The sequence below is a fragment of the Lithobates pipiens genome, unplaced genomic scaffold (assembly GCF_037356315.1).
Source record: "Lithobates pipiens isolate NorthernLeopardFrog02 unplaced genomic scaffold, aLitPip1_a1.2 Scaffold_27, whole genome shotgun sequence".
NCBI lineage: Eukaryota > Metazoa > Chordata > Amphibia > Anura > Ranidae > Lithobates > Lithobates pipiens.
The window spans coordinates 188,251,752-188,279,375 of record NW_027507788.1 but is presented as its reverse complement, the minus strand read 5'-3'; the positions used below and the strand labels follow the sequence as shown (position 1 = coordinate 188,279,375).

General features: G+C 42.9%; 1 protein-coding gene across 1 annotated transcript in view; it reads right to left on the bottom strand.

Annotated features, from left to right (window-relative positions):
- CLMP (CXADR like cell adhesion molecule) overlaps window positions 1–27,624 on the bottom strand; it is a 187,608-nt gene that overhangs the window by 41,332 nt on the left and 118,652 nt on the right. Inside the window, exon 2 of the mRNA XM_077458028.1 lies at window positions 3,649–3,803. Coding sequence (XP_077314154.1) covers window positions 3,649–3,803 — 155 coding nt within the window. The remainder of the gene's footprint in view (window positions 1–3,648; window positions 3,804–27,624) is intronic.

Sequence of the window (27,624 nt, the reverse complement as noted above, 5' to 3'; positions counted from 1 at the left end):
TCTCTGCTGTGCTAACTGCGCTTGGGTTAAATGTTCCTTTACAATTGGCATTACCTGTGCAATTCTATCTTGCATCAGGGCGACATGCTCAATCACACTCCTGTGAGGAGAACTCTCATTTTCCCAAGTTTCCTTGGCGATATCCAGCAGCCCTCTTGGGTGTCTCCCATAGAGCAACTCGAAGGGTGAGAAACCCGTAGAGGATTGGGGTACCTCCCTAATGGCAAACATCAGATAGGGTATTAGACAATCCCAATTCTTTCCATCTCTATCCACCACCTTCTTTAACATTTGTTTTAGGGTTTTGTTGAATCTTTCAACCAACCCATCTGTTTGGGGGTGATACACAGATGTACGCAATTGCTTCACTTTGTACAACTTGCATAATTCTTTCATAACCCGGGACATAAAGGGTGTACCTTGGTCCGTAAGCAGTTCCTTACAAATACCCACGCGGCTAAAAACAAGGGATAGCTCTTTGGCTATGGTTTTGGCCGAGGTATTTCGGAGAGGAATTGCTTCCGGATAACGGGTGGCATAGTCCAATATAACCAAAATGTACTGATGCCCCCTAGCAGACTTCATTATCAGACCTACCAAATCCATTGCGATCCTCTCAAAGGGGACCTCAATGATAGGAAGAGGTACCAGTGGGTTACGGAAATGTGGCATAGGTGCCGACTTCTGACACACAGGGCAGGAGGAACAATACTTTTCTATTTCCTTCATGACCCCAGGCCAATAGAATCTCTGCAATACCCTCTCTCTGGTTTTCTCTGTCCCCAGATGACCTCCCAGAATGTGTCCATGAGCCAATTCTAACACCAACTTCCTGTAAGGTTTGGGCACTACAAGTTGCTCAATGGTTTCTTCTGCCCTTTGAGCCACTCGATATAGCAGGTCCTTTTCCATAGTGAAGTAAGGATAAGGGCAAGTCTTATCTGGGTTCACTAACTCGCCATCTATTTTCACCACATTTTCCCGTGCCTTTATTAGGGTGGGGTCTTTTAACTGTTCTGTGGCAAAATTTTCCCTGTGAACCTCAAGATCCGAAAACTCCACAGACGGCATGTTTTCATCTGAGGATGTTGGCTCCTCCCCAGTTTCTCGAGTTTCCCCCGCCAATACCGACAAGGGAAATTCAGGAGAGTCCTCACCACTCCCAGAGGAATTCTGGTCATCTTCCTGGTTTATAGGGGCACCAATGGGGCCTCAGGACAATCCCAGAGTTCCCAGAATTTTGGAAAATCCCTTCCCACAATAGCATCATGTGGTAAGTGAGACACTAACCCCACCTGATGAGAGAGGTTACCTTTGGGGGTCTCAAAAAACACTGAATTTACAGGATACTCTCGGGTGTCCCCATGTACACAAATAACAGCCACCCTGTTCTTCCCAGAGACCTCTGTAGTAACTAATTCAGCTTTTATCAATGTTACCAGGCTACCTGAATCTAGCAACACATCAACATGTCTACCATTAATACACATTTTACATAAATGTTTCTCAGGTCCCCGAATGGCAGTGCATGCAACTGTCGCAAACAGCGACTGACGTCTCTCCCTTATAAAGTCACATTGCATAGGCTCATCCACAACTGGGCAATTGGCTGCAATATGTCCCTCTTGGCGGCAGCGGTAGCAAATAATCTTTTTCGCTGCCTCTTGCAGCATGGGCTTCCTGGGCTGCTCCCGCCAGACCTTAGGTAGAACTCCCACCCTCTCACTCTCTCCACCCTCACCCCTTGGAGTCATCTTACCCGCCACTGGGGATGATCTGGTCTTAGGGGGGAAAGTCCGTGAGTCCCTGGAAGAGGTGGTCAAGTTCTCTGTAGCCAAGTACCTCTCAACCAGATCCACAAGTTTATCTGCATTTTCTGGGTCTCCATGGCTTACCCATTTTTGGATGGCAGTAGGAAGAGCTCTCAGGAAACGATCCATAACCACACGTTCCACAATGTTTGGTGCGGTCAAAATCTCTGGCTGCAGCCACTTCCTGCTCAGGTGAATGAGATCATACATTTGAGACCTGGGAGGTTTTCCAACCTGAAAAGTCCAGTTATGCACACGCTGAGCCCGGACTGCCAGGGTGACACCCAGCCGTGCCAATATTTCTGCTTTTAGCACCACATAGTCTTTTGCTTGTTCAGGCTCTAGGTCATAATAAGCTTTCTGCGATTCCCCAGTTAACAGAGGGGCCACCAGTCCAGCCCATTGCTCCTTAGGCCACTTTTCCCTTTCAGCAGTCCTTTCAAATGTGGTCAAAAACACCTCCGGATCATCCTCTCCAGTCATTTTTGTCAGTAAACGGCTCACACCAAAGGATGCGGTATTATTGTACCCACTTGCTTCATTGGTCTGCGGACGTTGCTGTATCAATGTCTCTATTTGCTGTTGAAAATTCTGCTCTTGCTTCTGCAACAGGTCTATGAAGCGGGCTTCAGATCGCTGCTGGGCTTGTTGCTGAGCTTCCAAACTCTGCTGCAAAGTTGCATTTGTCTGCTGCTGATTTGCATTTGCCTGCTGCTGGGCGGCAAGGCTCTGTTGTTGAGCTGCAAGGCTCTTTTGTAAACCTGCATTTGTTTGCTGCTGGTTTGCATTTGCTAGAGCCAGCTGTCTCAGTATCTCCTCCATGCTGGCCTTAACAACAAAAAAAAAAAAAACTGCCAAAATTCTCCACCAACTGTGAGGGGGTTAGCTCGGTAGCGGGTGTGTGTGACCCCCTGGATGGGTTCACAACACAAAGTCAGGCACAGCAGACAGCGGTGTAGGTGCAAAAAAACAAAAGATCCGGTTTATTTAGGCTACATGCAGTGATACATATAACAGCCAAACAAAATAAAACAAGAAAATAAATCCTGGTCAGCTTGACCTCTAACTACACACGTAGACTCCCTGTCTAACAACTGGGTGCAGCCTTGTGCTGTACCAGTCCCTGCCTTTGTTGTAAAGGTTTTGCCACACAGGCGTTAACTCACCGCACAGTACAGGTGACACACTCCCCAGTCTATACAACACAAAACTGGTTCCAGGATGGAGCATCTCCCTATGCATGCTGGGGTTTTTTGTAGAGGCCTTAATGAGCCCACTTACTTCAGCTGGGCTCATTAACTCTTCCCCTCTAATTGTAAAAGTCTGCATAAAGCCTGAATCTAGGACACACATATTTACCATCCTGGATACAACCAGGTGATTTTACCTGCCTGCTGCCACAGCGCGTAAAGGTGTCCCAATACTTCTGACAATATAGTGTTTATTCTCTGCAGGCTTTCACTTCAGATTGTCCGATTCCCCATTAGAGAACCCAGCAACCTCACAGATATAAGTACACCATTACACTTTATCTTCTCTTCTTACATTTCATCCAACCATCTGTTAAACCACTACACTATAAGGAACTCCCCCATAGCCTCTGTCTTTTTCTCTTTTTTCCTTCTTATTCTTGGAGGCACCACAGTTAGGAGTAATTAGTTAGAGGGGGGGGTTCAGAGATGAATTACTGACATCCCAGGGATCAGTTTAAAGCCTATAATGGTGGAAACGGCTTGATAACCGGTTGTCTTTCAGCTACGTTTCTGAACCTTGTTTAAGTTTCTAGATGTGTAGGATTTCATGGAACAACCAACCAATAAGGAATTGTATAAATTACCACTTTTTGACCGTGGTCAGAAACATTTGACAGCCACTCGATGTCCAAGTTGGTTCCCACCAATCCCAATCTGTGCTGACACGGCAAAGTCACGTTTTCCTCAGATACACTTCGAATCTCTGTCTGTGCTTGCACTCCAATGAAACAGCAGAGACCTGTGAATGATAAATAAAAAATTGGGGCTATTTTAGCAATGGACATGCTTCATACATGATTTTATAGACTACAACATGCAATTAAGCGTGCAGTTCAGGTTTTGACCACAAGAGTGTGCTAATGATCTACATTTGTTTCCTGGCCGCCATCACATCCAACTGAATTCCTAAAATGCTTTCGTTTTCTGTGAGTGAGCTGGAGGAAATGTTACAGATTAGTACATCTTTGCATATTTGAATGACTTGTATACAGGGGCAGACTGACAACTCATGGGGCCCCTGGGCAATAGGAGATTATGGGGCCCCCAGGCAATATGAGATTATTGGGACCCCAGACAATAGATTATGGGGCCACACAGTATACACACACACACATACAGTATACACACACACAGACACACAATATTCACATACAGTATACACACACTGAAAGGGTACTGGAGAGGTGCGGCAGCTACAATCTTGGTATTTTTTTTAAAAACACAGATTTTTACATGCTGTCCCTGGTTTTATTGAGGCTGGCAACCCTGGTGGGGCCCCTTAGTGGCATGGGGCTCTCGGGCAGTGCCCGAGTACCCGAATGGTTAGTCTGCCCCGCTTGTATGCTGATATTGTGTGCATTAACAAGCTTGCAGCATAAGGTCAGCTCTTTCCAAAACTGAATTTGAACTAGCACGTTTCTTTAGTTGTTTGTTTTTGTACACAAATATACAACTTCACTTTATTGAACTTCATACGCACTGGCCTTTGGTTTTGAAACTGTGCAAAGTACAAACTGTTCTCTTTTAAAGACTTATGCAACATTTATAGTGTATTATAGGAAGCCTCCGAGGATAAAAATATGGTGCTTGGCATTGGCACAGTTCTGTAACACATTATTAGATTATTTTTTTCTCCTCAAAAAGCTAGCAAAATAAGGCATCACATTCTCACCAAAGCACACGCTTCTTCCACATCACTTCCTGATCCACCCAGTTTTACTGGTTCTTCTCTCTTCCACTTCTCTCTACTTGACTCTGCATCTCTGATTAAATTGGTCTCTAATATGAAATCCTCCATCTGCATACTTAATCCTATCCCCACCCATTTATTTAAATCCTGCTTTAGAATCCCCATTATTCTCAATCTCACAAATGACTCCCTTAGCACCGGTTTTGTGCCAACAATCCTCAAAACTGCCTCTATCACCCTGTACCAAAAAAAAACCAACATGCTATGGACAATTTAATCCACTTTCGCCCAATTCCCAACTTTCGCCCAGTTCTAACTTAACCTTCCTTGCCAAGATCATTGAATGGGCTGTGATATCTCAGCTACATAACCACCTGACCCTAAATTACTGGTCATCAATCCTGTCCTCAGGGCCCACTATCAGGCCAGGTTTGCAAGATAACTGAAATACATCACATGTGATATCATTTGCTGCTCAGTGATTACAATATTCTAGTCTCATCTTCCCAAGGTAATACATAAAACCTGGCCTGCTAGTGGGCCCTGAGGACAGGGTTGATGACCACTGCCCTAAATAACCTATTTGAACCCCTTCAGTTTGTTTTTTGGCAACTCTACAGCGCAGAAACTGCCTTGGTCAAAGTCACCAACGACCTTCTGTTAGCTTCTGATTCTGGCTCACTAACTATTCTTATTCTACTGGATCTCAGTTTTGCCTTTGATACTTTAGACCACAATCTTTTGGTCTCACCCCTTAAAGCCATATTTGGAGTCTCAGAATTGGCTCTAAAATGGATTAAGTCATATCTCACTGATCACTGTCACTTTCTTTCTCTTTGTGGATTCCAGGCTGAAGTCATTCCGGTCAAGTTCAGTGTCCCTCAAGGCTCAATCTTGAGTCCCTTACTCTTTAGCATTTACATGTTTCCACTTGGCCGACTGTTTAGATCTCATGGGCTCAATTACCATTAATAAGTTGGTGACATTCAGATATACATCAAAACTAAACCGGGTTATACACTTGGCTTGGATGGTCCATAGTTTCCTTCAATTAAACTGTGACAAGACTGAAGTCATGCTTATTGGAACCCCCCATCAATTATGTAAGGCCAGTCCTAATACCTTATCTATAGATGGCACTGTACTTGAGCTTCAGTCTAAACTAAAAAATCTAGGGGTAATATTGGAAGCTAATGTAACCTTTGATCCACATGTATGAAATGTTGTCAGAACATATTTTTTCCACTTGAGAAACATTGCTGGGCTGCGTCCTATGTTATCATACACTGTAGTTGAAAAAGCTGATCCATACCTTTGTATTCTCCCGACTTTACTGCTGCAATGCCAGTGAGCCAATGAGGTGGGAGCGTGGTGGGGCTGAGCTCTATGTGTCTTAGGGATGCATAGAGCAGGGACTAAATAGCGAGCATGCAGCAGTTCCCCCAGGAAAACCAACTTTCTCTTTATTAGGGGAAACCTAATAAATGCAGAAAGATGTTTAACCCGAAGCTTGAATAATCTGACACCTGGTAGATTTGGCATGGGGTTTTTGGTGCCTAAAACAAATGCAAAAAAAATTGCTTCACCATTGGACCACCATTTGCTTCATGCAAAGCCCTTCCCTTGTCTTAAACCTAAAGGTAATTTCTTACGCCTGCATTTTGGTGCGATGTGTTAGGAAAAAGTCCTGCTTGCCAAATCTGTAATACAGTTTTCGGCAAACACACTCTACACAGGGATAAATGGTAGGGCGCCTAAAACATCTAAAATGCACCGCCCCTAAAACAGATATGTGTGAAATGTCCATAAAACTTAACATTAACAATTGCAGTTTTATTTTCAGCTTTCGGCCTATTCGACAATAACTTTATTAGCTAAGATAAAGAATTAATACCTATATTGTTTTTTCAGTTCTAACAAAGCTTTCTCGTGGAAATATTATTTTGAATACTGATTTATTTTCTATGCAATGTATAGCCAAAAGCTGTAACAAATCAAAACATTTTTTTTTTTTCTGGTTTGAGCAGTGTTCATTTTAAAACAATTCACATTCTATGATATAATTTCTCTGTGTATAATGACACTAACATTTTGTTTCTAATAAAAAGCACAGCAAAACAAATGAAAGTAGAACTATAGGCAAAACCTTTTTTTTTTTTCACTTTGGACAGAGTAAGGGATGGTTATAACTCCTGTCAGATTTTTTCCACCATTTGTGTCCCATTGCAAAGATTTCCCTTCACTTCCTGACCCATAGCCAAACAGGAAGCGAGAGAAAACCCCTGCAAATTAAGGGAATTCCTTGGGGGCCCCCAGGTCACCAGAACTAGTGCCCCCATTGGAAGATTTCTTGGGACAACCCACAATTGGGGATTTTCTTTTACTCTCACTTTCAGTGATAATGGTAAACAGGACAAATCGAGAGGGCGAATCTCCCTAACAGAGGCATAGACAGCAATAAAAGCTGATAGGTGTTCTAATCCATCCCCACTCTATCCAAAACAAAACAGTTTGCCTTTAGTTATACTTTAAAGCGGAGTTCCATCCAAAAATGGAACTTCCGCTCATTTGCCTGCTCCCCCCACCGGTTCCACATTTAGCACCTCTCTTTCATAGGTATCCTGATACATCGCTGGGGCTCCCTCCTCCTTCCTTGGCCTCCGAAATGGCGGTGGCAGCACCCTACAGCTGATGGAAACATCAGCTGCGGTGCCAACATCGCTGGACTCCAGGACAGGAAACTGTCCTATTATTAAAAGCCAGCAACTGCAGTGTAGCTGCTGTTTTTTAATTTCTGCAGCAGAGGGCAGACCTGTTTTCATTTGTTTGTTAAAGTATGGGCCGGTTCACACTGCTGCGATGCAAGAACCCGTGCAAATCCAGTACGGGTTCCCCCATCGCATGTCACCTGCCGGCGGTTCACACTGTCCTATGCGCCAAGCAGTGCAGTGTGAATCACATGCGTTGTCTGACATTGCGCTGGTGTGAACCGCCACTTAATGGTACAACGTAGGAATAAAAAAGCAGCTCAGCAGCGAAATATTAGCTAAGAAAAGAAGGGGAAGAATGAGTTAATTAACACTAATTTGTTTATTTTTCAACTTGCAAGGTTGCTTTAAAATAATATTAAAGTCTTGTTTTTTTCTTTTGTTATGTTATAATTACCGCCTCTGTGTAGTGAATTTGCACAGAACAGCCCCGATCCTCTTCTTGGGTCCCTTTTTGGCGCTCCTGGCCCCTCGCCCTGCCGAGTGCCCCCACAGCAAGCATCTTGCTATGGGGGACCCAAGCCGAGCTACTGCTCTGTGTGTCCATTCAGACATGGAGCCTTGGCTTTGCCCTGCCCACTCTCTCTCCTCACTGGCTCACTGATTTTGATTTTGATTGACAGCGGCACAAGCCAGTGGATCGAGATGGGGCTCAGGTAAGTATTGGGGGGCTGCTGCACACAGAAAGTTTTTTTATCTTAAGAAAAAAAAAACTTCTGCCTTTAGAAACACTTTATACAATATGTTAGCCCAAAAATGTCATATTTCTCCTGCTGCTGCCTGCTGGACCATGTACTTGTATGAAAGTATATCCTGCATCTCTGCAAATAGAGTTGGAGATTTGGTCAGGAGGTGATCCATCCATGCTATTTATGTGGAGATTATATTTCTTTGGTTCAACCCACAGACTGAACATAAGAAATAAACTAGTGAATGGGTAGCTGTAAAGTGATACTAAAGGATTGTTATTTTTATTTTTTTTAAAATAACAAACATGTCATACTTACCTCCACTGTGCAGCTTGTTTTGCACAGAGTGGCCCCGAACATCCATTTCTGGGGTCCCTCGACGGCTCTTGAGGCTCCTCCTCACATCAGATAACCCCCTGAGGAGGTTACCTTGCGGGCGCGCTCCTGAGTCCATTATTCGGCGTACATAGAGGCCGAATGCAAGACTCGGCCCCGCCCCCCAGTGCCCACGTCATTGGATTTGATTGACAGCAGCGGGAGCTAATGGCTGCGCTGCTATCAATGTATCCAATCAAGAACCGGAAACCCGTGGAGAGAGGGACCGCGCAGGGGTGCGCCAACGGAAATTCTTTTCTTCTTCCTTGAGATGTTGACTCAACGCTGTCTCTGGCCGCAATGACAGGGACGCGTTGTGCGGCGACTTATAGAGGGACAATGAAGATAGCGGAGAAGTCTGGCGAGAAGACCCCCCCAAGAGGGAAGACCACCGAAGCTGTGCAATAAATTATTTTAAAACCTTGTGTTGTGTATTATTTACACTTTTCTCACCAGGTGAATGGGTAGGGGTACATTGTACCCCATACTCATTCACATAGGGTGGGGGGGCCAGTATCTGGGGGCCCCCTTATTAAAGGGGGCTCCCGGATTCCGATAACAGCTAGGGTTGTCGAGAAGAGGCCCTTGTCCTCATCAACATAGGAACAAGGTGCTTTGGGGTGGGGGGGGTTTTACCAAAGTACCCCCCCATGTTGAGGGCACACAGCTTGGTTCGGCTTAGAAGGGGGGGGGGGCGCTCGCTCGTCCCCACCCCCTTTCCTGACCGGCCAGGCTACGTGCTCGGATAAGGGTCTGAAATGGACTAAAGGGGCGGCGTAGGGCTTCCCCTTTAAGTTCATACCAGGCGATGGGGCTAGCGAGATGTCAATCTCGCCGATGGAGGCGGCGACGTTGACCTCCTGCGCTAGTCCCGGCTACCTGGAGCCACATTCAAAATGAACAGACTTTTCTCTGTGTGTGGGCAAGTCCGTTCATTTCAAAAGTCCGGCGGACTCCCGCCATAGTCTGGCAGTTTGTGCGCCGGACCTACTCTGCCGGCAAAATCCGGTCCTGTGTGGGCAGGTCCGCTCATTCGGAAAGTCCAGCGGACCTCCGCTGCAAAGTCCGGCGGTTTGTCCGCCAGACTAAGTCCGCCGGATAATCCAATCGTGTGTACGCGGCATCGGATTACCTATACTAGTGGACCTTCTGGATAAGTGAGGTGTCAGCACAGAGCGGTGTTTGGACACTGATACAAGGCTCTCTTTCTAGCGGCGTCTGGTGTGTTTGTACCCCAGAGGAGTGTGGGCTTCACGAGGTGGATAATTGCATTCTTACTCTGGTGGAAGGTGCACACTAAGAAAAAAGTGACTGTGAATTATCTGAACTGTCCACATATCCATCTGCTACATAAAAGCTGTTGGCCGTGGTGTTTGCCATTGCCCTATGGTTTCATTACCATAAATTTTTTATTTCTATTTTTATTTTCGTTTTAGCGCTGTTTTAGTATTTATCTGATGCAAGGAGGACTTTAGCTCTGGTGATACTACTGTAATACTATATTTATATATTTACTGTCAGTACAAGTGTTAGCGTAAGTTTAGGAAGAAAAAAGAGCAAAATGTTCACTATTGCTTCTTGGCCCTACTATGGGTAAAAGCAACAATGAATGAACAAATATATGGTATCCTGATTCACATGAGCAGTAATATTTATTTAGTTTTTTTTTTTGGTGGTAGGTCATGGCATAAAAATATATGTACAAAATGATATTTTTGTTACTATTATTATTGTTTCCTTTGATCATTAAAAATAAATATCAGGGGAAATCGATTAACATTTAGCACCAACTGAATGTCCAATTTGTCCTCAAAAAACAAGGTATAATTAACCTGGGTGCCTCGAGATTTCACATTCTTTTAAAGGTTGCTGTGACTGAAGAAAGGTTGCGAAGGAATGCGTATATAGTTTACTGGATACAATCAGCCATGCTTCTGTAGGCAGCTGTGATACACGAAAGACCTCCCTTTCTTCAGACATCCTGAAAAATGACTTCATGCTAAAACTATAAACATCAATAGTAGAAAGGGTTGCTAAGTTACGGAACGCTAATGACATCGCTGCTGCCATTCTGCAAAGGCTGCTCATTTATTTGAGCCAGCATATAAGTGTTTCATCTATGCCTTTCTGTGTCTCCGCTAAACTCTATTGGTATGTAAATTTGTCTCATGACATAATTCTATTATAATTATAGCCACATTAAAACCCTTTCATTGAAAACAAACCTTTTATGATGTCATAATGAGTCTTTTTTTGGATTAAAAAATGTAGGATTTTGAAAGGTTGGTGCTGTTGGTGTGTTCTCTGCTTTCTTAGTGGGTAATAACTGTACAGATAGGTGCCAGGTAAGAAAAAAAAAAAGAACTGCTTGCTTTTGGCAATCGGAGTGATATGAAAGCTGTGCTGTTGGTGAGCATGTTTCAGTAGAACAGCAAGGGCATGGCAAGACCTAGGCAGCCTACCGGCTTGCTTATCTGTTACAAGTAGGGATGCACCGATACCAATATCGGTATCAGTGCCGATGCCGAGTATTTTCACTAGTGCTCGTGAAAATGCTGTCAATACCGAAACCGATACTTTTCTAGTGTGATTTGCGTCCATACAAAAATAATTTACGCAAATCACACTGCAAAGAAATACATGCGCTACGATTCCTGTTCAAATCTCATGGTGTTTCTCCGCACTGCTCCTGTGTGAACCCCGGCTGAAATCATTATGACAAGCCTAGGTTCACACAGGAGTGGTGGGGGAAACCGAATTCCGTTCGAATAGGAATCGCACTGCAGTCCTGTTCAAATCACATGCTTCTCTTTGCGGTGTGATTTGCGCCCATTCATTTTCAATGAACGCAAATTGCACTGCCAAGTATCGGTACTTGGTATCGGTGAGTACTTGACCAACAATAATGGTACTCGTACTTGCCAATAAAAATCCGGCATCAGTGCATCCCTAGTTACAAGGCAAAGAAGTAACAGTGTTAAATAATTTTATTTATTTATTTCCATGGCTTCCTGATTTTCAAACATCCTCCTAAATATAAATGATATATAAATATAAATAAAGGAACACCAGGCTTGGCTTTTCAGCTGAGCTGCTTTTGTCATTGGTTTAAATCAATTCTCTATTTATACCTATAGAGAAGCAGGGCTCAAAATCCATTGTCCCCTTCCGAAGATTGCGTAATTCAACATCAGAATATATGGAGAACAATTTTAGGACAGTGAAATCAATTGTTCAGCTGTAAATTTAAGCCTATCATTAAAGTGTAACTATAGCTAACATTTTAGGAGTTTTTATTTTTTTTTGTTTTCTTTAATGTTCGATAGAGTGGAGAAACATAGAAACCCCTAAGCCCTTGTACACACGGTCGGACATTCCGATGGACAATGTCCGATCGGACCGTGTTGTCGGATAATCCGACAGTGTGTGGGCTCCATCGGACTGTTTCCATCAGAATATCCGACGGACTAAGTTTGAGAGCTTGGCTATAAAACTTTCCAACAACATGATCCGATTGCATCAGTTCCGATCGTGTGTAGCTTAGTCCGACGGACAAGGTGCCACGCATGCTCACAATAAATTCTGAGATGGAAGCGCTCGGTCAGGTAAAACTACTGCTCGTAATCGATATAGCACATTTGTCACGCTGCAATGTTAAAAATTCTTTAATGCAGCACATTCTCTTTTTCTTTACAATGCTACAAGAATGAAGTTGTTTTGCTGCTCATATTCATACACACTTCTCCCACATTTATTTCTTTATTCTTTTTCCTCATTTCATGAATACAATATTTTAATTTGTCACATCTCCCCAATAATTTTATTTTTTTGGGGTTTTTAAATTTTGTGGTTGGTTTTTTTAACCACTTGGGATCCGCGCTATTGCCAAATGACGGCATTAGCGCGGATCTACTTTTCCGGGACTACGTCTATTGACGTCGTCCCGTGTACGAGCGGCCTGCGCGCCCCCTGAGGGGCGCGCGCGGCGCGCTCTGTGATCGGCGAGTCCATGAGACTCGCCTGATCACCGATCCGTGCAAGGGGTCGATCCCGACCCCTTATCACGTGATCAGCTGTCAGCCAATGACAGCTGATCATGTGATAGAACGGAGCCGGTAATCGGCTATTATTCCTCCTCGCGCTGACAGCGCGAGGAGAGAAAAAAAAAGCCGATCACCGGCGGCCGTGATCGGATCATCAGTCCCGATCACGGCCAGCAATACAGCTGACCACCTGCCCCCTGCCAGTGCCCACCTGCCCACCGCAGTGCCATCCTGAATAAAAGTAAGTGCCCCCCATCAGTGCCACCCAGCAGTGCCCACAGTGCCACCCACAGTGCCACCCACAATGCCACCCACAGTGCCATCCAGCAGTGCCACCAACAGTGCCACCCACAGTGCCCACAATCTGCCTCAAAGGTGCTGCACCCCAGTGCCGCCCATCAGTGCCCAGCAGTGCCGCCCATCAGTGCCCAGCAGTGCCGCCCATCAGTGCCCAGCAGTGCCACCTATCAGAGCCACCTATCAGTGCCACCTATCAGTGCCCATCAGTCCCATCTATCAGTGGTACCTATCAGTGCCCATCCGTGCCACCCATCCATGCCACTTATCCGTGCCACCCATCCACGCCATCTTATCTGTGCCCATCTTTGCCCATCAGTGCCGCCTTATCTGTGCCCATCGGTGCCGCCTTAACTATGCCTATCAGTGCCCACCAGTGCAGCCTATCAGTGCCCACCAATGCAGCCTATCAGTGCCCACCAATGCAGCCCATCAGTGCCCACCAATGCAGCCATCAGTGCCGCCTAATCAGCGCACTTCAATGAAGGAGAAAAATGACCCGTTTGCAAAATTTTATAACAAACTATTAAAACATGATTTTTTTTTTTGCATCTTTTTTTGTTTGTTTAGCAAAAAATAAAACTCCGAGCTGTAACTAAATACCACCAAAAGAAAGCTCTATTTGTGGGAAAAAAATGATAAAAATTTCATTTGGGTACAGTGTTGTATGACCGCGCAATTGTCATTCAAAGTGCATCAGCGCTGAAAGCTGAAAATTGGTCTGGGACTGAGGGGGGTTTAAGTGCCCAGTAAGCAAGTGGTTAATCAACATCTCCTTTTTTGACAGTTTGCTCATCTTCGCAGTTTTTTTGGTGTGTTTTGTGTGTCAACTTACCACAACACCATTATTATCTTTTTATTGTTTTCTTTTTTAATCTAGAGGAGGTTGTTTGGTGTTGGTGCCCCTTGTTATTAATTTGACTTTGTATTTTTGAAATGTACCTGCCTACTCACAAATAAACTGTCCTTTTTGAAGTAAAACACATAGGCAAGTATTTCTTCAACCAAAAAAATCCTTTATTTAGGTGTCAAACGAATAATGAGGAAGGCAGCGCTGGAGAAACTGGTCAATTTGGCAAAGCCTCTGGCCCCCAGGGCAGACATGAACTAATTTGAAAATGCAAAATTGGTGGCCTGAGGAGTACATATCTTAGGGAGAGCAGTCTTGTCCAGAAGTCCAAGAGATCAGGAAGAACAGATGCCATCTATGTCCCCAGACTGTGGTCCTACAAGAGGCTGCATCTTCTGTCAGACCAGACTGAACCCAGGCCATCACTACAGTGGGGATCGAAAGTTTGGGCACCCCAGGTAAAAATGTTTATTAATGTGCATAACGAAGCCAAGGAAAGATGGAAAAATCTCCAAATGGCATTAAATTGCAGATTAGACATTCCTATAATATGTAAAAAAAAAGTTAGATTTTATTTCCATCATTTACACTTTCAAAATTACAGAAAACAAAAAAATGGCGTCTGCAAAAGTTTGTGCACCCTGCAGAGTTAATATCTTGTACTGCCCCCTTTGGCAAGTATCACAGCTTGTAAACGCTTTTTGTAGCCAGCCAAGAGTCTTTCAATTCTTGTTTGAGGTATCTTTGCCCATTCTTCCTTACAAAAGTGTTCCAGTTCTTTGAGATTTCTGGGCTGTCTGTCACGCACTGCTCTTTTAAGGTCTATCCATAGATTTTCAATAATGTTGAGGTCAGGAGATTGTGAAGGCCATGGCAAAACCTTCAGTTTACGCCTCTTGATGTAATCCCCCGTGGATTTTGAGGTGTGTTTAGGATCATTATCCATTTGTAGAAGCCATCCTCTCTTTAACTTCAGCTTTTTCACAGATGGCATCAAGTTACCATCCAAAATTTGCTGAAATTTTATAGAATCCATTTTTCCTTCTACTTGTGAAATGTTCCCTGTGCCACTGGCTGCAATACAACCCCAAAGCATGATTGATCCACCCCCATGCTTAACAGTTGGACAGAGGTTATTTTCCTTAAATTCTGTGCCCTTTCTTCTCCAAACGTACCTTTGCTCATACCGGCCAAAAAGTTCTATTTTAACCTCATCGGTCCACAGAACTTGTTTCCAAAATGCCTCAGGCTTGTCTATATGTTCATTTGCAAAGTTCAAACGCTGGTTTTTGTGGTGAGGACGTAGAAGAGGTTTTCTTCTGATGACTCTTCCATGAAGACCATATTTGTACAAGTATCTCTTTATAGTGGAATAGTGTACCACAACTTCAGTGTCTGCCAGATCTTTCTGGAGGGATCGTGCAGTCAAATGTGGGTTTTGAATTGCTTTTCTCACAATCCTGCGAGCTGTTCTGTCTGATATTTTTCTTGGTCTTCCAGATCTTGCTTTAACTTCCACTGTTCCTGATGACTGCCATTTCTTAATTACATTCCGAACAGAGGATATTGACATCTGAAAACGCTTTGCTATCTTCTTATAGCCTTCTCCAGCTTTGTGAGCGTCAACTATTTTCGGTTTCAGTTTTCTAGACAACTGCTTAGAAGAGCCCATGGTGCTGATTGTTGGGGCAAGGTCAGATGAGTCTGGCCATTTAAAACCTTTGTGATTGACATCACCTGGTCTTCCCAGATGATGATTGAGAACAATCCATGACACTGGCAGGTCTCAGCTTTGCAAAGGGGGCAGTGCATGCTATAAATTCTGCAGGGTGCCCAAACTTTTGCAGACACCATTTTTTTTGTTTTCTGTAGTTTTGAAAGTGTAAATGATGGAAATAAAATCTAACTTTTTTTGACATATTATAAGAATGTCTAATGTGTAATTTGATGCCATTTGGAGATTTTTCCATCTTTCTTTGGCTTCGTTATGCACATTAATACACATTGTTACCTGGGGTGCCCAAACTTTCGATCCCCACTGTATCTGGTCTTCCTTAGGCACTTCCCTCCAGGCTTCCTTCCAGGCTGTGGCTCAGCTCCTATACTTTTCAGCCAAGGAAGCTGCCATCTTGGCCTCTGCTTGATGTGCAACTGCTATGATGCTGCACATCAGTTATGACTCCAGCCTTTGGATGGTTTGACAGTTTGGTTGAAAGCGGTAGTTTCCTGGGTTGTTATATGGCTGTACTGAATGGCCTTGGTAGGTCTGGGGACATGTGTGGTGTATCCTTGATAAATCAACTTCATATGCAATGATCCTTCACTTGAAGCTTTCCAACTGACATCGAGTTATCATGATCTGGCTGCTGCTTCTCTCACATCCTGTATATGCTGATGCCCATATACTTTCTTCTATGCAGTTTTTTGTTTTCAATACAACTGCCTTGTAAATGCCCCTGTTTTTCAATATTAATGCTCTGATTATATCAGATGGCTTGGGGTATATATTGCTTGGCCATTCCTGTTACTCTGGTGCCCGCCCAGGGAGACTTTGTATACATGCGTACTCACATTCAGGCAAGTTAGGCCTGTTGTTTTTTATACTTACCCAATGTGTGTCCTGAGGAAGTGGACCAGCAAAACGTGTTGACTCACCCACCGAGATTATGTAACGTGTATTATAGTTTGGAAGTATTTGGCTGTTGCTGGCCAACTGTACATATATGTGTCTACATGTTTTGAAATGAAATTTTTGCTAATTTGCATATGTAAACTTCTTTTCCTATGTATAAATAAAATATCATTTTTTTTACAAAAATACTATGGTCCAATCTGCCTCTAAAGTCTGACTTAGTGGTTTTCTCTTTTTTGGTTCAAATTTGCTAAAAAGCACATGCAAAGGTGACAGTTAGCAATCCCGGCATGCCAGGACTTTAACTGTTTTAAAAAAAAAATATTAAATTGATGGGTTTAGGTCTGCTTCAGGTCACTTTTTGCTGTTATATTGGTTTGTTTGTTTGTTTTGACATAAACAACAGTGAGTGACATGAGGCATTCTGAAGTAGAGTTGGTGTAGTATTGACAGCACAGGTTTGTTTAGCTGGTAAAGCAAGGTGCATTGCTATATCGTCAATATATTTTCTTTTTCCCACTGCTGATTGATATCCAAGCCAATGTTCTGGAAGACTTGTTCTGTCAGGGGAAGGTCACATGGTCTAATTCATCCCAAAGGTGTTCTATTGGGTTGAGGTCAGGACTCTGTGCAGGCCAGTCAAGTTCCTTTACCCCAAACTCACTCATTCATGTATTTATGGACCTTGCTTTCTGCACTGGTGCTCAGTCATGTAGGAAGGGGCCATCCCCAAACTGTTCACACAAAGTTGGGAGCATGAAATTGTCCAAAATGTCTTGGTATGCTGTTCCCTTCACTGGAACTAAGGGGCCAAGCCCAACCACCGGAAAACAACCCCACACTATAATCCCCCCCCCCCCCCAAATGATTTGGACCAGTCCATAAAGACATGGCTGAGCGAGTTTGGGGTGAAGGAACTTGACTGGCCTGCACAGAGTCCTGACCTCAAACCCCTGACCCCAATAGAATACCTTTGGGATGAATCAGAGCGGAGACTGCGAGCCAGGCCTTCTCCAACCTATATATGGGGCAGCATAGTTGCTAAGTGGTTAGCACTTCCACCTAGCAGCACAAGGATAGTCAGATCAAACCCCAACCATGGCACTACCTGCATGGAGTTTACATGTTCTCTGCATGGGTTTCCTCTGGGGACTCTGGTTTCCTTCTACTCTCCAAAGAAATGTTAGCTTGTTAATTTGGGGCCTAGTATGTATATGTGAGTTAGGGACTTTAACCCCTTAATGTAGGCTCCTCCCGGCCCTTTAAGAGGTTTCTGATGTCGGGGGGCATATATGCATACTGCCGCCGTGAAGAGGTTAAAGTGATTGTAAGCAACCTGGATTTTTTTTTTCTTTAAATTAATAAACATGTTATATTTACCTGCTCTTTGCAGGTCCGATCTTCCTCTTCTTGCGTCCCCTGCCAGCACTTCCGGCTCCCCCCACTGAAGTTGCTTCCTATGGTGTCAGTCATGCGGGTTCACTCCTGAGCCGGGCTGTTTGTGTCTTTTCAGACACACAGCCCAGCTTAGCCCTGTCCCTCACTCTCTGCTGTTTTGACTGGCAGCAGCAGGAGCCAATGGCTACCGCTGCTCTCTGCCAAGCCTGTAAGAGCAAGGAAAGGGCAGGAGACTGCTGCAGAAGTGCACAGCGTTGGACCAAGAGTGGGTTCAGGTGAGTATTTAGGAGGGCTGCGGGGGGAGCTGCACTGAAAGGGTTTTTTATCTTAATGCATAGAAACCTTTTACCTTTACAACCACTTTAAGCTGGCCATACATGGATCGAAATTCAGCCCATTCGTCTGGGACTGGACTAATTTTGATCCATGTGTGGCCACTGTGGTTAAATAGAAATCAATATGCCGATCAGCTTCTGTTCATATGCCCTGTCTGTATAGAGGGTTAAAGACTGCAGCACTGATCTGTGTATTCTGACGGTGGGGGAGTCTCCCCACTGTCAAAATACATTAATGCACAACAGAGAGTATTCCCCCATCCGCATTGCGTGTTTGGATGGGGGAATGCAGTCAGTTTTTTACTTCAACACACTGGTTGAACAGAAAAAATTGACTCGTGTATGTCCAGCTTTAGATTGTAAGCTTCCTAAAGGCAAGGACTGATGTGAATGTACAATATAATGTACTGCATATGTAAAGTTCTGCATACAAAAAAAAATTGTGTAATGTACCGTAAATACATGTAATAAATAAAATGAATAAATATGTTGACATGCATAACCAAGATTTGAGTGTTTAGTACCTTCCAGAGTAGGGCCGGATTGAGGCTGGGTTCTCACTAATGCGATTGCAGACATCGTGTGTGATTCACACCGCATTCCTGTGCACATCACATGCGATGTCTGTGCTGTGCAAATTCAGCCATACAGTTTTTGTATGGCTGAAATCTCATCTTATTTGCACAAAAATTAGGCAGGACCCTTTTTTTTTATGTCCACGCTGGAATTGGTGTTCAGACCCATGCCATCCAATTCCATGCAAACCGATTTGGGGGTGTCATTAACTTTGTATTGTTTATAGTTTAAACTGCCTGCGATTCTGATGCGATGCGGGAACCCACACAGGAATCGCAGTCGTTCCCACATCCCACCAATGCATGCGATGCAACCTAGCCTAACACCCAAGCATGCTTATTACCAAGCACATTGACGTGCGTGTGAATGGGGGTTGCTAACTTGCATTGTACATGTGTTTTGCACTCATTCTATTTATTTCTAATTTGCCCACAACACATCAATGCAGTAAACGGTGCACCCGGCTCTTCACCCTTGTATAGCTGTTAATTCACATGCTTTGCTTTGTGCTCTGTTGGCCAAAAAATTGTTCAGCTATGTATTTTGTCTTCAGCCCTGTTAAAGGCTGTCAGAAAATGAATGGGCATATGCCACTTGTTTTAGTGTACTTATACAAGTATAATATCATAGGTATAAATGTTATACATTATCATTATTATTATTATTATTATGATTATGATTATTATTATTATTATTATACCGCCATCACCTACAGCAGGGAAATTTGTGGTTTTACCTTCCTGCATTTGACTTTTTCTTTGACCATTAAATGACACGGGCTTATTGACTCTTATCGAAGCCACACATGGGCTCACATGAAAAGTAAAGCTGCTGCCCATAACAGGTGATCATTTTTTAATGGGGGAGTTAATGGAGAAATCTCACACAGCAAAGCGCATTGTTGAAAATGTAATTTTTGCAGACCATCATTTACAGAAACCATGCAATTACAATAGTGAATTATGCACACCTTACATAAATAATTTACACTATGGAGCTGGCATATTCCAAATGTGCCTCTAGGTTATTTGTAAATCTGTATAGGAACTCGTTAAATAAGCAGGTGCTGTTCTAAAACGCTTCATTTTTAAAATGAAAAAAAAAAAATAAAATAAAAAATTCAACAAAACAGCCAGGCAACCATACTGACATCACACTGTTCAACTCACCCGTAAATATCACCACTGTGTATTGTAGAGGTTGAGAGCGCTGACTGGGGTGTTCTGGACGGGGGGGTTTCTTTGTCAGAACACAATAGCAGAGCAGGGGAGATCGCTGTACTAACACCAAATAGTTAGTACAGTGGCTCCTCCTGAGCTGTCAGGTTTTTTTTTCTTTCAGCCCTGCTGGGTTGAAAAAAAAAAAAAGCTACTAGTGTGTACCAGGCTTTAGGCTGCATTCACACCTGAGCTCTTTCAGCTCATGAAACGCTCGTAAGACGCCTGAAAAACGCCCAACACGCAAAATCCTATTAATTTCGATGGCACCTGTTCACATCTGAGCGTTTTGGCATGATTCGAATCAAGCTTTTTTTTTTTTTTTGATGGGCACTGCGCCGGTCCTGAGGAGCTGCGGGCAGGAGTTTTTAGGCGAGGCCACGGCTTCAGCCTAGTCTGCGGCATCCGGCCTCGCGGACTAGGCCGAAGCTGTGGCCTCGCCTAAAACCTCCTGCCCGCAGCTCCTCAGGACCGGCGTGGTGTCAGTGCTGGTCTTGATGAAAAAAAAAAATCGATTTGCTGGAAATTTTTATTGATCTTACCTCTCAAATCGATTCAAGATTCAAATAGATTTTTCCCCAGCCCTAATTGATGACCTGAACAAAATTGCGGCAAAATCACGGTAAAAACACGCGACTTTGAGACGCTCAGGTGCGAATGCAGCCTTAAGGTAAAAAACCTTGAGCCTTTAGAACCAATTTATTTATGCCATTGCCATGTTCCCCATAGCACCTGGACCAGTCAGTGCTTTAATATACTCTCCAGCAACACTTGGAACTTTGTTGCTATGGACATGGACAACAAATTCACAATCCAATGCCTCTATTTTTGTAGAATAATATGATTAGCAATCCATGTACTGTATGTGTCAAAACAGCAGCTGTGCGGCATGCCGGAGAAATCACTCATAATCCAAATAACAATTTGCAGTGGGAAACAATAGCCATGTATTATTTATTCAACTTGTCATGACAATCGTTCTAGTGTGGCAATCCTTAGCTATTGTTATTGCTAGATAAGTGATTCCGCCCCCTTCTATTCAACTGTATCTCATCTGCAATAAGTCTTAATTTTTTCCTCAATCATCTTTATTGCTTTTTACGTAAAAGGTAATATGGCACGACCCTATAAATGTCAAAAATGGCATCAATGTAAAATATTTTGAGCATTAGCTGGAGATGTAAAGAGCAGTAGGACAGAAGTGAGCAGGAAGTATTTTGTAAAGCGCTACACAAACTGTCAGCACTATATGATTCCTGTATAGCAATAATTACAAGAGGAAAGAAAAAAATAAATCACTTGGGTCAATGTCAAAACCACGGCTTTGACATGAGATGTTCAGAGGATCCAGGATAGGGACAAATTTACATAACCATTATCTGAAAGCGCACAAAACCCCTCACCCACCTTTCTACATTTTTCTAGTCTTATGACAGAGTGGAGTATAATGACACTAATTAGATTTGATTAAGAGCTCCATACATTACAGGATTCCATAACAACCCATCACCAATAGTGACGTATACATTAATACTTGGTTTGTTTAGAGAAAGAAAGCCCAATACCATGTTCCATAAAAAAAAAAAAAAATTATATTTTACCAAAAATAAAAGCTTACTTTTACAGTGTTTGTAAAAGTGGTTCAGACTTGAAATATGAACAAAGCACATCATTCTATACTGTGTACTTGCCATTATCCAAAACACTATGGCTACTTTCACACTCGGGCGTTGCGGGCAATAGCGGTAAAGAGGCACTATATTTAGCAGCGCTTTACAGTCGTTTTAGTGGCACTATTTGGCCGCTAGCGGGGCAGTTTTAACCCCCGCTAGCAGCCGAAAAAGGGTTAAAACCATCCACAAAGCGCCGCTGCAGCAGCACTTTGCAGGCGGTTTTGCAGCCCATTGTTTTCTATGGGAAGGGGCGCTTTAGGAGCAGTAAATACACTTAGACTTTTTTGACCGTCCTGCAAGCGCACCGCTCCAGTGTGAAAGCCTACGGGCCTTCACATTGGAGAGAGAGCAGTGGCTGTTTCAGGGTGCTTTGCAGGTGCTATGTTTTAGCGCTGTAGCGCCTGCAAAGCGCCTCAGTGTGAAAGGGGTCTAAGTATGATTTCTCTCTGTTGCTTTATTCCTCTGTTATAGCATTAATCACTTCTGACAGGATTTCCTGACACCAAGTGTCTGCACTGCCATGTTGTTGATGTTAACCCCCCCCCCCCCCCCAGCCGTGAGTTACTGAAATAAGTCATCCACTAGGCGACACCAGTGGCACAGAATAAATTCAGCCTTCAGTCACATAGGAGCCTTGTGACAGATCTAGGACAGGGGCTTTTTCGGGAGGACTAGGAGCAAGCCTCTTACCCACTGACTATGGGACCTGGCTTTTGGGGGAACACTGCTTGGGAAATGTGTGTCTTAGTGGTCTTGTTTCTTATTCAGGTTCGTGTTGCCCCAGAACACACAGACTCTGGGAGTCTAGGCCCGGGATCCATGTTAAGGGCCTAGATGCCACATTTCCAGCTGGAAGTTACTGCTCCACACTGTGGGACTCATAGCAGATGTTAATCTCATCAGCTCTAACCACCTGTCTTTCACCCATTGTTAATTGTGCTTATTAACTCACCTATTGTCTGCTAGCAAACTACTGCTAGAAAACTACTTATGATAATGTGTAGTGTACATTGTGAGCTCGGTGCTGGCTAGTCTGACCTAGAATGAGATCTCTGATTAATCACAACATTGTCCAGGTGGCTAATTGTTTCATTAACTTAATGTTTATGGTATATGTTGGTTGTTGTTTAGCTATGGTAATTATATTCCTGTGTAGAGTTTGTATTGTTAGGTTAATATGATCAGGAAGGGGGGTGTCCTCCTGTAGGGTATAAAGTATATATCTGAGTTTCAATAAAAATCATTCCTTTGTTTTTTACCTCACATCTTATCTGTGTACGATGTTTGGGGTAAAAAGGGTTGGTATTAGCTCTCGTTCTGCTTGGAACGGTTTGGAGGGCAAGAGGTGCTGGTTGACGTAAGCAAGCATCTACACACGTTTAACTGGATGGACTATTGTCTTCAACCTTATTCAACCTTACCTGCTATATAACTTTGTAATGTATGTATTGGATTTGCTATTGATACATTGTGTTAAAGAAACAGGCACCAGAGTTGTCAACCTGATCCTGTATTCATTGCCTATTGAGTCACTAACCCAGATAATATACAGGAATGGGAGCTCAGACTTCACCAGTTTCATGCTTGCTTCGGGTCAGTAACTCGGGAGGTAACAATGCATTAATGCCAGCCCTAGAACCTGCACCTTTTAAAAAAAAAATATATGAAAGGCAACCCCATATTTCTATCCTTACAGGGTAATTTAAAAGTAAGCCTATTTTTTAATACAGTCCTCTACTCCTGACCATATGGTAGCCCAATTATACTACATGCTGAGAGAAGGGACATCCAGAGAGACCCAACTTTCTCTCTAATGCCCCATACACACGGTCGGACATTCCTACCACAAAATCTGTCAGATTTTTTTCCGACAGATTTTGGCCAAAACTGGTCTTGCATACACACGGTCGCACAAAGTTGTCATAAAATCCAATTATTTGGAACGAGGTGACGTACAAAACGTACGACTGGACTATGTAGAGGCCAGTAGCCTATAGCTTTAGTCTCCAAATTTTTTCTGAGCATGCGTGGCATTTTGTGCGTCAGAATTCTCTACACACCATTGGAAAAAGTCAGATCGGATTTTGTTGTTGGAAAATTTTAGATCTAGCTCTCAAACGTTTTCCGTCAGAAATTCGGGAAAAAGCCCACACACCATCGGATTTTCCGACAACAATCCGATCTGACTTTTTCTGTTGGAATTTCCTACCATGTGTATTGGACATAAATGGGAACACTACCTGAATAAATCTTTCTCAGCTGAAGAATTGAGAAAATGGTTTATCTTAACACATACATTAAAGGGGTTGTAAAGCTTTGTTTTTTATTTTCGAAATAGGTCCCTTTAAGCTAGTGCATTGTTGGTTCACTTACCTTTTCCTTCGATTTCCCTTCTAAATGTTTTTTTTCTTTGTCTGAATTTCTCACTTCCTGTTTCTCCTCAGTAAACTTCACACCATTATCTGAGCGGTGTTTAGTCAGCCAAAACAGCTTACTGAGGAGGAACAGAAAGTGAGAACTTCAGACAAAGAAAACAAAGAAAAAAAACATTTAGAAGGAAAATCTAAGGAAAAGGTAAGTGAACCAACAATGCACTAACTTAAAGGAACCTATTTAGAAAAAAAACAAAAACCTTTACAACCCCTTTAACTGTCTTCATTCTTCCAGGAAAAAAAAGCTATACGCTCGTCTCTCTCTGGTACAAGACTCCACTGGAACTGGAACTATATTTCCTTCATCCCCATAGGGTTTGCTGGAGGTACAAGGAAACAGACGGCTCCCGCATACATGTGTGGTAGGGATGTCATCCAATCACTACATTCTGGCAAGCAATTTTTTAATACCTATAACAAAATGTGCATGTCTGATGGTGGTGCTTCCCCCAAGGTGGCTCTACTATCAGTGATTTCTGGACCCATCCCTAAAAATCAAACAGGGAATATTAAGATATTGGGTTGATTTACTAAAACTGGAGTCCAAAATCTGGTGCAGCTGTGCATGGTAGCCTTTGTGTAGGGATGGGGTGGGCTTGGAACACCAATACTCCTACAGAGGCACCATCCCAGAGAATATATTTGTATAACTATATTGTCTTTCAATTTTTTGTACTCCTCCGAGGCACAATTAGAGTCCCACTTCATTCTATTATTTTTTTTAAATATATTTACATGTGCATGGTAGCCTGTTGCCCGGCTTAACATTGAAGGATCTGCAATTTTATATTTGACATATGATTTTGTCTCTGTTGTCTTTGTTTTATATGCAACTGTTGTTGGTGTTGTATGCACCACACATTTTATATTAATACATTTCTATATTTTTGTCTAAAAACATGCTGAACAGTTGCCTTTAAAGTCCCTTAGTATTTCATTGGGGGGGGGGGGGGGGTACTCCATATATAATTCTGTTCAAATTGGGATGTTGGCAACATATGGGTCTTCTCGGTTGGATCTTTATAAACTATTGCTGCAATATGTCATCTGTGTTTTTACTGTACATCTGCCAGACCCGTCACTTGTGTAAGATATCACTGCCAAGTTTATAAATGGAAAACCACATCCTTCCAGGAGGTGGCAATGAGCTGCATATTTTTGTTTTGTTAGTTTACCTGAGGGTGGATAGATTTCTCCTGCTACACACAGTCTCATTCTTCTTGGCCATTTTTTAAAATGTATTGTCAACTGAGCGCAATTCAGTATTTTTAAAGGGTTGAACATCCTTTTCACCGGCCAAACGTCTTCTTTGGCTGCAGTCTCTCTATTAAAGGCATGGAATGTTTGTTGTCTTTGGAGCTTCTCCTGGAGAGGCAGCCAGCCGTGGGGGAAATATTCGACATGTCAGTGTTTAATATGTATGTTCTGCAAATGATGGGATCTGAGCATATGTGCTGCGCCATACCATTCTCACTGTGTAAACAAACCGTTAACATCTACCGCTTATCTGTGTCCACATTGATTTTTTTATTTATTTTTTTATTTGCACTCATTTCTGGTGTCTTTATTGGAGCTTATTGATTTTCTGCATTATTAGTAGATAATTGGACCTATTTATCAAATTGTCTACAAGTGTAACTTTGATCTGTACCCAGGGCAGCCAATCGGAATATTATTTCCATTTTGCAAAGAACTTCGCTGCATTTAGCAATCAAAACAGTCTTTTTTTTTTTGTACTGTTTGATGTGTGAACCATTGAGTAGGCCAAAGAGTAACATTACAGAAGTACAGGAAAACCCGTTGTCATTGTTGCACAGCATTAACATAATTTTTCATGAACTGTCTACACACACAATGAACCTAAAAAGCACCATTTATCCTGGGAGTACTATATACATTGTATGTGCATTAGGATGCCTTTTAGAATACATGGCACAGCAATGCACATATATCAATGCACGGGTAAGTTCTCCTTTATAGAAAATAAAAATAAAAAATGCACATATTTTTGCAGAAATTATTATTATTATTTTTTCCCGCAGGAGCCTTTGCATCCATGATCAGTAGGTTATGGGTGCAATGTGGACTCCTGCGGACTGTCCTTCAGCCAGAGTCGAACTAGAGCCTTCAGGGTCCCAGTAAAAGAAACCATGAAGGGCCCCCCTGACTGCGGGGTGGGGGGGGCCTTTCCTTCGGTCCCAGGTAACCTTTCCTCTGGTCCCATGGCCCTTCCAACTGATCCTGGGACCCTTCACTCTAGTTGTGGGGCCCTTTACAAGCTCCAGCTCACATATGACACAAAGTTGCAAGACAAGTCAAAACACATTCATTTCAATAGGTGGCGCCTTAATCGGTTCCACAGACTACAATCTTAAATCACAAAAATTGCAAGCAAGTTACATGGAAATGGCAAGCAAGTCGCATGACTTTGGAGTCACAGCAGTGTGAACTGAACCTTATGGTCCTGCAGCAGGGCCCCCCCTGCCCATGCGGGGACAAAGGGCCAAGTGGCAAGTGTGACCTTTGTGACCCTGATAGATCCACCACTGCCTCCGATTTTAGCCTGTATCTCTGTAGGGGATTTTAGTTTGAAAGCCAGAGTACATGTCAGTGGAATATGAGAACGCACGTCAGCACCCCCGCAGTCTACTGAAACTACAAGTCTGTCGGCTGCAGTGACAGACGGTACTTGTAGATTATTCACAGGAGCCTGTGAATGAATGACGTGGCTCTCTGGGGGCGGAGTGTTTTTAAAAATGACAGCCGATGCAGGGAGAAGAATCCCCGCCCCCTGTCATAGGGAGGAGGGGGGGGGGAGCAGTAGCTGAAACATGTTACACGTTCCAAACTAAATATGGGTTTACATGTTGGATAGGTGCCATTGGCCTTTATTATATGTCTTGAATTTTTTTTTTAAATAGGCAACTCCTATCCTAATATTGTCAGTGGTTAAAAATCACTACTGCAGTAAGGAACAGACACAAAAACATACAGTCAGCATCTTTTCAAATAACTGTTCTGTTTATTCAATATATTTGAAGCTTTTTTTTTTTATAACAATGCTTATGTAGGTATCACATTATTAAGATTTTAGGCAATACGTAGATGGGCTAGTGTCTTCCTAAATAATGTGAATACATGCAGAACATTATTAGTGTCGTGTGCAGAATATGAGTGCAGTGTGCTATACATAAGCAAAGCATTCACAATAGAGTATGGTTTTATACAGAATTTAAAAATGTAATTCATAGTTAACACATTGCCCTCCCACTTCCAAGGAGGGCTCCGAAAGGTTTACCCCCCTTCGTGACCAGGGCAATTATTTGCGATTCGTCACTGTGTTACTTTAACTGATAATTGCACTGTACCCAAATAAAATTGATGTCCTTTTTCCTCCCACAAATAGAGCTTTCTTTTGGTGGTATTTGATCACCTCAAAATAACACGTATTTTATTTTTTGCTCTAAAACATATCCAATATTTTTTTTTTTTTTAGAAATCGAATTTCTTCATCAATTTAGGCCAATATGTATTCTGCTACATATTTTCGGTAAAAATAAATCTGAATAGGTGTATGTTGATTGG